The sequence below is a fragment of the Lacerta agilis genome, chromosome 10 (genome assembly GCF_009819535.1).
Source record: "Lacerta agilis isolate rLacAgi1 chromosome 10, rLacAgi1.pri, whole genome shotgun sequence".
Taxonomy (NCBI): domain Eukaryota; kingdom Metazoa; phylum Chordata; class Lepidosauria; order Squamata; family Lacertidae; genus Lacerta; species Lacerta agilis.
The window spans coordinates 2,239,824-2,250,960 of record NC_046321.1 but is presented as its reverse complement, the minus strand read 5'-3'; the positions used below and the strand labels follow the sequence as shown (position 1 = coordinate 2,250,960).

The 11,137-nt window shown below is 46.1% G+C and overlaps 2 protein-coding genes across 2 annotated transcripts; both read right to left on the bottom strand.

Moving 5' to 3' along the window:
- Positions 1-2,463: 2,463 nt before the first annotated feature.
- LOC117054051 (olfactory receptor 5V1-like) lies at positions 2,464-3,423 on the bottom strand. Its single transcript, XM_033162491.1, has one exon. It carries the CDS (start codon positions 3,421-3,423, stop codon positions 2,464-2,466), a length of 960 nt encoding a protein of 319 aa, XP_033018382.1.
- Positions 3,424-3,437: 14 nt separating this feature from the next.
- LOC117054050 (olfactory receptor 1086-like) lies at positions 3,438-9,462 on the bottom strand. The gene is made up of 3 exons (XM_033162490.1): positions 8,534-9,462; positions 6,656-6,994; positions 3,438-3,441 (listed from the first exon to the last, which is right to left on the bottom strand). The coding sequence occupies exons 1-3, from the start codon at positions 9,460-9,462 to the stop codon at positions 3,438-3,440; spliced, it is 1,272 nt and encodes a 423-aa protein (XP_033018381.1).
- Between the last annotated feature and the right edge of the window lie 1,675 nt (positions 9,463-11,137).

Below are 11,137 nucleotides of genomic sequence, written 5' to 3'. Positions count from 1 at the left end.
CAAAGAGTTGGACATGACTGAACGACTGAACAGTGTCCTAGGCTGTGCCTGGATCAGAGAAGAAGAGTGTCTTCTTCCATGGAGGAGGTCCAGGCATTAAGGGCTCTCACATGGAAGACGGAGCAAGTTTGTTTACTCCTGCGCTCTAGGGTAGGACTAAAACCCATGGCAGTGTGGTGTAGTGGTTAAGAGCGGTGGACTTGTAATCTGGTGAACCAGGTTCGCGTCCCTGCTCTTCCACATGCAGCTGCTGAGTGACCTTGGGCTAGTCACACTTCTCTGAAGTCTCTCAGCCCTGCTCACCTCACAGAGTGTTTGTGGGGGAGGAAGGGAAAGGAGAATGTGAGCCGCTTTGAGACTCCTTTGGGTAGTGATAAAGTGGGATATCAAATCCAAACTTCTTCTTCTTCTTCTTCTTCTTCTTCTTCTTCTTCTTCTTCTTCTTCTTCTTCTTCTTCTTCTTCTTCTTCTTCCAAGAAGGGAGATCCTGACTAAACACCAGGAAGAACTTTCTGATGAGAAGAACTGCTCAACAGTGGAATGGACTCCCTTGGGAGGTGGTGGACTCTCCTTCCTTCTTTTAAGCGGAAGTTGGATGGCCATCTGTCATGGATGCTTTCGCTGAGATTCCTGCATTGCAGGGGGTTGGACTAGAGGACCCTTGGGGTCCCTTCCAACTCTATTGTTCTGTGATTCTGTGTGAGGCTACTCTCAAGGCTGCTCTGGAGGCTGTAGGTTGCAGCAGCTAAGCTGCTTGTGGGGGCAAACTCCCACCAACATGGAACACTTTATCTGAGGCCACCTTATAGTCCCAGTAGGTCACTATGTTCTGCAGGAGAGGCTATCCTTGAAGTCCCTGAAATATCCAAAGATTAGTCCATGGCAGTTTGGAGCAGGGCCTTCAGAGTGACTGCCCCTGTTTTGTGTAGTAGTAGTAGTAATAATAATAATAAGTATTATTATTATTATTATTATTATTATTATTATTATTATTATTTATTACCCCAGCCATTGTGCACAGCTCCTAACAGAATATTAAAAGCACAATAAAACATCAAACATTATAAACTTCCCTAAACAGGGGTACCTTCAGGTGTCTTCTAAAAGTCAGATAGTCATCTATTTCCTTGACATCTGATGGGAGAGCATTCCACAGGGTGGGCGCCACTACTAAGAAGGCCCTGCTGCTGTTACAGCATCCACGTTGAGATAGGGCAGGTGCCCATTATTTGTATTTTCTGGAAACAACTGAAGATACTCTTATTCTGGCAAGCTTCTTCATGCAGTTGGGGAAGGGTCCTACAGATTTACACATGCTCATGAACCCACCAATTCCACCTCTTCCCACCCACCCAACTCACCGCAACAGAGTACAAGATTTGATTAACTCAGCATCCAAACACAATGCACAAACACTGGTGGTTTTGTTTGTGTATTTGTTTTTTATTGACAATATTTATATGCCACCCAACAACAACATTTTCTGGGTCCCTTACATTCAAAAGAAACACAGCTGTGAGCAACAAAATATGAAGCTTTAGCCAGAACAAAAGCTGTCAGCGGCAACAGAAAATAAATTAAGATTTTAAAATGTAGAGTTTTTTCCAAGTTTCTCTGGGGAAATAAAATGGCTTTATATGTTTATATTGTTGTTGTTGTTGTTCAGTTGTTCAGTCGTGTCCGACTCTTCATGACCCTTTGGGCTAGAGCACGCCAGGCACGCCTATCCTTCACTGCCTCTCGCAGTTTGGCCAAACTCATGTTAGTAGCTTCGAGAACACTGTCCAACCATCTCATCCTCTGTCGTCCCCTTCTCCTTGTGCCCTCCATCTTTTCCAACATCAGGGTCTTTTCCAGGGAGTCTTCTCTTCTCATGAGGTGGCCAAAGTACTGGAGCCTCAACTTCAGGATCTGTCCTTCTAGTGAGCACTCAGGGCTGATTTCTTTAAGAATGGATAGGTTTGATCTTCTTGCAGTCCATGGGACTCTCAAGAGTCTCCTCCAACACCATAATTCAAAAGCATCAATTCTTCGGCGATCGGCCTTCTTTATGGTCCAGCTCTCACTTCCATACATTACTACTGGGAAAACCATAGCTTTAACTATACGGATCTTTGTCGGCAAGGTGATGTCTCTGCTTTTTAAGATGCTGTCTAGGTTTGTCATGTTTATATTAGCTGGCCCCAAAGACCTGTTGAATATCTTTGTCTAGAACAATTTCAAATAAAACCCAAGTTTTCTTGTACTATCTCTCTCCCCACACACTTCTCCCTCCCCTGCTGCCAGTCTTGTTTGTCTCCTTCCACTTAGGAGTTAACCAAGGAGTCTGGAAGGCCGGTAGCCTGGTGAGAACCACAGACTGAGGGAATCCAGCACCTCCTTTCATGCCCTGTTTTTGGGGCCACTGGGCTTTTCAGGGAAGATGGCTGGTGCCATCTCCTTCCCTCCCTCTCACCTTCGCTCTCACTGCTTCCGAGAGGAAGTGCAGAACTTCCTCTGGCTTTCCAGAACATTCCTCAGGGCTCCCTTCACCTCCTTGTTTCGGAGGCTGTAGATGAGGGGGTTCAGCATAGGGGTGATGATGCAATAAAGTGTGGAGATCAGGGTGTCAACCTCCAAGGAGTAGCCTGCGCTGGGGCGGTTGTAGTTCACCAACCCATTTCCGAAGTAGAGGACGACCACTATCATGTGGGAGGTGCAAGTGGAGAAGGCTTTGTGCCGCCCGGTGTTGGAGCGGATCCGCAAGATGGAAGCCAAGATGTAGACGTAGGAGATGACGACTACCAGGAACGGGCTCAGGCCCATAAAGATGGTGGCTACGTGAACAGTTATTTCGTTGACGCGCTTGTTCCCACAGGCGATTTTCAGCAGCGGCGGGAGGTCGCAAAAGATGTGGTGGATCTGGAAGGCCCCGCAGAAGTGTAAATTGGAGGCCAAGGCTGTGTGGACCACGGAGTCTATGAAGCCCACGATCCAGACGATGGTGGCTAGTTGCACACACACATGCATGCTCATGAGGTGTGGGTAATGCAAAGGCTTGCAAATGGCAGCATAGCGATCGTATGCCATGGCGGCCAACAACCAGCACTCAGAACCCGAGAAAGCCATCAGGAAGAACATTTGGGCCAGGCACGGGTGGTAGGAGATGGTGTGGCGGTGGAGGAGGAGGTTGGCCAAAATATTGGGGACTGTGACAGATGAGGAGCAAACGTCCATGCAAGACAAATGGCTGAGGAAGAAGTACATGGGGCTGTGGAGGCTGGGATCCAGCAGGATCAGGCCGACTATGGTGAGGTTCCCCAACAGGGTGACCAAGTAGATCACCAAGAACACCAGGAAGAGGTAGGTCTGGCCCTGCGTGATGCCGGAGAAACCCAGAAGAACAAACTCCGTCACTTGTGTCCAGTTGCTGCTCTCAGCCATGGGAAATGTGAAGATTATCTGTAGAGAAAGAAAAGCGGCGTTTGAGGGGAATGCTGACAGACAGCAAAGGGAGATAGATGTTCCGGCATTGCAGGGGGTTGGACTAGAGGACCTTTGGGGGTCCCTTTACAATGCTACAGTTCCGTGATTCTATGATAGTATGCGGTCTTATACCCACTCAGACCACTGATCCATCTAATTTGGTGTTTTTGTTCTTGGTTAAACTTCTTACTCTCCTCCTCTGCCTTGGAAGAGGCAACACAATGAACCTTTTGTTCTGCTTTGAGGATGGGTGGAAGTCAATGGGATGTCGTGGTTAGACTAGCTGGGTGTCTGTGTCCTGGAGAACAGAGGACTGACAGGGGGGTCTGAGAGCCTTCTCCAAATATCTGAACATGGAATATGGAGCAAGCTTGTTTTCTGCTGCTCCAGAGGGGAGGATCCAAATTACAGTAAGCCCACAATTTATGGGCACTTAACTTGTGCGCATTCAGCTTTATGCACATGACCAAAAATTATGTGGAAAGGAAGGGGGGGAGGTTCCCAGGGAACAAAATGACTTTGGCAATCCCACTAGCTACTGGACTATATGTGTTTTGACTATATGCGATTTTGGCTTCGGGAGAAATTCCCAGACTGTAACCCCCACATAAGCTCTGGGTTTACTGTACAAGGAAGGAGATTACAATTAAACATCGGGAATAATTTTTTGACAGTAGGAGCTGTTCAATAGTGGAAGGGACTCTCAGAAGGTGTGGGGCTCTCCTTCCTTGGAGGTTTTTATTTATTTATTTATTTATTTTTGTAAATGATTTTTATTGGTTTTTCCTTTAATTTTAACAAAAGAAAATACAACATAGAACTTATAGAGACAAAAAAACCCTTATATTACCCGAAACTCTTATCTTTTGCACTTACAATTTTGATCCCTTCCCTTCTTTCTTCTTATGTCTTCTCTAAATCATATATCTATGTTTTACACTTCAACTCCTTTTACCTCTATTAACATTTTCCCTTCTCGGATTACATTTTGCTCTTACACTCTCGTTTCCATATTTAATATCTTCCTTATTTCTTAAATATTCTCTTATATAATATAGCTACACGCCAAGTGCTACATGTCGTCCATTTACGTCTTACACACCTTGTCCAAATATTCCGTAAATTTCCCCCATTCTTTTCTAAATGTTTCTTCTCCCTGCTGTCTGACTCTCATTGTAATCTTCGCGATTTCCATGTATTCTGTAATTTTCTGTTGCCATTGCTGCACAGTTGGTACTGTTTTTTGTTTCCAGACCTGCGCTACCAAGAGTCTCGCCCCTGTGGTCGCATATAAAAAAAACTTTTGATCGCATTTCTTTATCTCTACCCCTACCATTCCTAGGAGGAATGCCTCCGGTGTTTTTTTGAAAGTGTATTTGAGTTTTTTTTTAAGTTCATTGTATATATTTTGCCAATACAGCTTTACTAGGTCACATGACCACCACAAATGAAAATACTCCCCGTCTTTCACCTCACATTTCCAGCACCTTCTACTTCCTGTTTTGTATAATTTCGACAATTTAATCGGAGTGAGGTGCCAACGGTACATCATTTTGTACAGATTCTCTCTGAGTGATGTGCATGCTGTAAATTTGATTCCATAGTTCCAGAGCCTTGACCATTTAACAAATTCAATATTATGAGATTAAGAGCTTAATGATAAGGTGGGCAATTGACGTTGGTCCTTGGAGGTTTTTAAGAAGAAGAGTTTGTATTTGATATCCCGCTTTATCACTCCCCGAAAGAGTCTCAAAGCGGCTAACATTCTCCTTTCCCTTCCCCCACCACAACAAACACTCTGTGTGACTAGCCCAAGGTCACCCAGCAGCTGCATGTGGAGGAGCGGGGAAGCGAACCCAGTTCACCAGATTATGAGTCTACCGCTCTTAACCACTACACCACACTGACTCTCAGTGTGGTGAAGAATAACAGGATGCTGGACAAGAGGGGCCACTGGCCTGATCCAGCATGCTCTTAAGCAGAGGTTGGACGGCCCTCTGTCAGAGATTCTTTAGCTGAGATTGTAGGATTGCCGGAGGTTGGACTAGATAACCTTTGTAGGACCCTTCCATGATACTGTGACACTTTTAGTTGGAATAGGCTGGAAATCAGGTGGGGGCAGCAAGATGATCTCTGGAGATGTGCTGCCTGCTGAACTAGGGCTTGTTCGCCTCCACTTCTATTCTGCTTCTATATTTGCAGATAAAGCAAATGTTTCAGAGACCAGAGACCAGGTCTGAGTCAGTATAAGGCAGCTTCATATAGTCTGATATGTTCCACAGCTACTATGTTATGGTATGGAGACGGTAGCTCCATGGTAGTTTCTCTCTCCAGTAACCTCCCATTCCAAGGAAAGTCAACCGTAAGTGAGCACTCCAAAATATCTCACTGTTCAGGGATTGGGATGTGAAGCACAGAATTATAAACTCCTTTGTACGTTGAAAGGTGTGGATTGGATAAGATTTGGAGTGGGGGGGGAGAAATCTCTTGCTGTGCCAGCACCATATATAGTGTCCCATAAATGGATTTAATATTTAGGAATAAGAATGGGAATAGGAATCATTTATTGGCCAAGTACATTTTCCAACATACTTGGAATTTTGCTTCGGCTACATTGCAATGTAAACATACCTTATCCAAACACTGTTCCACTCACAATACAACAACACAGCAAAGAAACCCCACCCATAACTGGCCTCCCCTTCCGCTACACAACTACGAATTTAACAATTGAATGGTACAAGGGAAAAAACTGTTCCTGTGCCTGGCCGTTTTTGTGTATAAAGTCCTGTAGCAACGTCCAGATGGAAGAAAGTCAAACAGGTGATGACCAGGATGCAAAGGATCTGTGACAATTCCTTCTGCTCTCTTCCTAACTCGGGTAGCATAGAGTGTCTCTACTGAAGGCAAGCTAGCACCAATTACCCATTCTGCAATTCTTACCCCTCATTGGAGCCTTTTCTTATCCATCTTGGAGGCTGTGCCATACCAAGCTGAAATAGAATTTATTGCATTTATAACCCGCCTTTTCCTGCAAAATTCAGAGAAGTGCAAATTTCAGCGTCTAGCAGAGTTCCTGTTCTCGTATCATTCCTGGAAGTGTGAATGGGGCAGATTGGCATTCAAATGCAGACCAGACTGAATTGCTTCCCTATCCCAAGTCCTCTTTGTGTCCTGTATAGCTACTAACCTGGAGGCCCCACCACTGGGAGCCCAGTGAGGCTGTGCGTTGGCTCCTGCCCCTGTCAGGATGCTCAGCTCCAGGTCCTCCTTCCCCTTCAACCTCTGGCTTCTTCTGTACCTGCCTTTCCCTGCACCTGTCTGCTCCAGCTTCATGGGGCCAGAGCACGCTGGCATCCGAGGGGCAAGAGAGGGCCTGGCCTCGGGGCTCTTGAAGGCAGATCCCAGCTTCCCAGATGAGCCACGGATGAGCCTGGAGGCTCCCTCTGCATTGCCTCCAACTAGCAGAGCCTGGGCAGGGAGAGAGGAGTTATGCCCAGGAGGGACCCAAGGGATGCTCTCCTTGCAACTGCAACACGCAAGTTACCACAAGGAGGGTTGGGGGAAGAAAGCCACTCCCCCCAGGGGAGAAGTTTCTGGAAGCCCAGAGGAATGGAGCAATTGGGGTCCCAGAGGAGGCATTGCTAAGTGGCTTGAGATATTTCTACCCCACTTTTTGATGCGGAAAGGGAATATAAAATGTTGGATGTGTCATGGAAAATTCTACTCAATATTGATCCAGAGTCGAGTCCAGTGTATAGTTAGCCAAGCAGAAACTTAAACACATTGCAAGATTCCCCCCCAAAATAGACCAGATGCAATTGTATTTCATCCAGGAATGTTTGAACCCTGAGACCTCTCCAAATGATTTTATTTTTTCCAGCGCTTTGGGAATGGTCTCTAATGGTTCTGCTAATGTTAGTATTATATATTTGCGGGAGAATGGTGAAACTTCATTTCCTTTACAAATTCTCCAGAAAACCAAAGACCAGTTCCTGAGATTTATCCTAACTTACACATCACTTAAGAGGAACATGCTTTGCTGATTAGTTGTGGTGTTTGTACAGAAACATAGGTTTTCATAACATATTTGGGGGGTCCTCTGGGGAAATAACAAAAACGTGTTTATAAATTTGACCGAAATGAACAAGAAGAAAAGTTTCCTGGACGTGAGAGGTCCGAAACTGGCAACCGAGACTATATAACGGCTTTCTGGGGTGGCAGCTCAGAAATGTCTGAACAACAACTCTGGGAGATACAATTTGATTTGAAGAGTGGAGCAAAGTTACTTTGTGACAATGTTTTGGTTTGCATGTATCAAGGAAAAGGTGACATTCTGGAAGAAGAAGGGAGCTGCATTGTTGTGGGAGAAGGAAAATCTGGACTGGGAAAATGTTGGGGGGAAGCCTGGTGGGGGATTGAAATGGGAGGGGGGAAGATGGTGAGGAGGGGGGTGGGTTAGAGGGATTTATGAGTTTGAATAGGAAGGCTAACCATGGTACTCCGACGTCAGAGGGCAAATGGATTTGGAGAATGGAAGAAATATTTAGGTTTTTGGGAAATGAGTTGAATATTTTTGAAGTTAGAATTAGAAGTAATAAGAGTAACAGTTTTACTGATTTAAGAGAAAAAAGGATATAAGAAGTTAAGATTTGAAATGCGATGTATTATTTGATAAGAATAAGTTTCATGATATAAGATTTGTTGATTATAACTGTAAGATTAAGATTAGTTATAAGGATTTAGATTTTACAATGTTACAAAGTTACTGAAGAAGATTCGAAATGAACGCACAAGGGAGGGCGAGAGGAGGTCCCAAGTAAGATTTGGAAGAGGTGAAAGATTTTAAAGTAATTGTTTTGTTTTTGTGTGTTGGTGTATTGTGTTGTTTTGTATGGGATGTGTGTATTTGTAATTGGTTTCATTTGGAAAATCCAATAAATTTTTATTTTAAAAAAAATTGACCGAAATGGAGTCTACAGGAAATGGGTTTCTCCGTGGTCTTGGTGGATTACCTTGATACAGCACATACATAGAAAAATAGGGTCAAATGCCTTCTAGAGCTCACTTCTGCCCCCCCAGAACCTTCTTCAGGGCTTCTTTCACCTCCGTGTTTCGGAGGCTGTAGATGAGGGGGTTCAGCATCGGGGTGATGATGCAATAAAGTGTGGAGACCAGGGTGTCAACCTCCAAGGAGTAGCCTGCGCTGGGGCGGTTGTAGTTCACGTTGGCCATGCCAAAGTAGATGGTGACAACGATCATGTGAGCAGCGCACGTGGAGAAGGCCTTGTGCCTGCCAGTATTCGAGCGGATCTGCAAGATGGCGGAGAGGATGTAGACGTACGAGAGGAGGATGAGCAAGAAGGGACTCAGGCCCATGAAGATGGAGGCCAAATGGAGGGTGATCTCGTTGACGTAGATGTCGCTGCAGGCAATCTTTAGGAGAGGCGGGACATCGCAGAAGATGTGGTTGATCTTGTTGGCCCCACAGAAGGACAGGTGGGTGGCCAGAGTGGTGTGGATGGTCGAGTTCAGGAAGCCCCAGATCCAAGAAGCGATGGCCAGCGGGATTCGCACCTGGCTGCTCATCAGGCTGCCGTAATGCAGAGGTTGGCAAATGGCGGCATAGCGGTCGTACGCCATGACGGCCAGCAGGGCACCCTCGGACCCAGCAAAGGACATCAGGAAGAACATCTGGGCCATGCACTGGTTGTAGGAAATGGTGTGCCTCTGTCGCAGAAACTTGGTCAGGATCTTGGGGACGGTGACGGTTGAGTAGCAGAGGTCCAAGCAGGATAAATGGCTGAGGAAAAAGTACATGGGGCTGTGGAGGCGTGAATCCACCTGGATCAGGCCAACTATGGTGAGGTTCCCCAACAGAGTGACCAAGTAGATTGCCAAGAAAACCAGGAAGAGGTAAGTCTGGCCATGCGTGATCCCAGAGAACCCCAGAAGAACAAACTCCGTCACTTGTGTCCAGTTGCTGCTGCCAGCCATGGGAAATGTGGAGATTATCTGTAGAGAAAGAAGAGCGGCGTTTGATGGAAAGGCTGCCAGGCAGAAAAGGGAAACAGAGGAAGTTCCTGCGTTGCAGGGGGTTGGACTAGAGGACCTTTGGGGGTCCCTTTACAATGCTACAGTTCTGTGATTCTATGATTGTAAGCGGTTTTATACCCACTCAGACCATTGATCCATCTAATTTTTGTTGTTGTTGTTGTTGTTGATTAAACTTCTTAGTCTCTTGTCACCCGAAGGTCTCCAAGTGACTTATGGCAAAGAGACATTGTACAATACATAACGCCATGTGGAGAAGGGGGGAGTCATATAATATATTGATATTTCACATAACATTCTATTGGGGGGGGACCAGCCATATAAACAGGAGCAAACAACCCTGACAACACACAAAAAATACACTAACACTCTGACCCCCTAAGAAGCAAAGAAACCTCCAGCTCCCCCTGGTCCAAAAATCATTCACATCAGACTAACTGTTTTTCTCCCTTAACCTCCCCACCCAAAAGTCCAGTGCCAAGGCCAGCTGTTACAAATCAGTGTTGGGTGGGTTAGGGTCCCCCATTGATGGTCGGGAGTCTCTCCTCTCTCTTAAAGGGGGGCAAGAACAACCCTGCTTGGGCGAGTCTTGGGTGCTGTTGGAGACATCCCCAACTGGCTGGTGGCCGTGACATTTCCTCTCCACTCCCAGAATTCTCATCTCTATTCTTCAGGGCCTGCCTTGGTCAGGAAAGGAAGCCGGAGAGGAACCTGGAATGTGAAGTGCCACCAGCAAGCCGGTGTCTCCTCCTCTGCCTTAGAAGAGGCAACACAATGAACCTTTTGTTCTGCTTTGAGGATGGGATGTCGTGGTTTGACTGTTCTGACTAGGGCTGAAGACATAATGATAGAATTGTGAAGTTGGAATGGACCTCAAGGGTCGCCCCAAGGAACAGCTGAGGGAGCTGGGTGTCTGTGTCCTGGAGAACAGAGGACTGACAGGGGGTGTCTGAGAGCCTTCTCCAAATATCTGAACATGGAAGGTGGAGCAAGCTTGTTTTCTGCTGCTCCAGAGGGGAGGATCCAAATTACAGTAAGCCCACAACTTATGGGCACTTAACATGTGTGCATTCAGCTTTATGCACATGACCAAAAATTATGTGGAAAGGAGGGAGGGGAAGGTTCCCAGGGAACAAAATGACTTTGGCAATCCCACTAGCTATTGGACTACATGTGTTTTGACTATATGCGATTTTGGCTTCTGGAGCAATTCCCAGACTCTAACCCCCACATAACTCTGGGCTTACTGTAGAAGAAAGGAGATTCCGATTAAACATTGAGAAGAATTATTAGACAGTAGGAGCTGTTCAATGGTGGAAGGGACTCTCTCAGAAGGTGTGAGACTCTCCTTCCTTAGAGGTTTTTAAGAAGAAGAGTTTGGATTTGATATCCCGCTTTCTCGCTACCTGAAGGAGTCTCAAAGCGGCTCACATTCTCCTTTCCCTTCCTCCCCCACAACAAACACTCTGTGAGTTGAGTGGGGCTGAGAGACTTCAGAGAAGTGTGACTAGCCCAAGGTCACCCAGCAGCTGCATGTGGAGGAGCGGGGACGCGAACCCGGTTCCCCAGATTACGAGTGTACCGCTCTTAACCACTATGCCACACTGGCTCTCTTTAA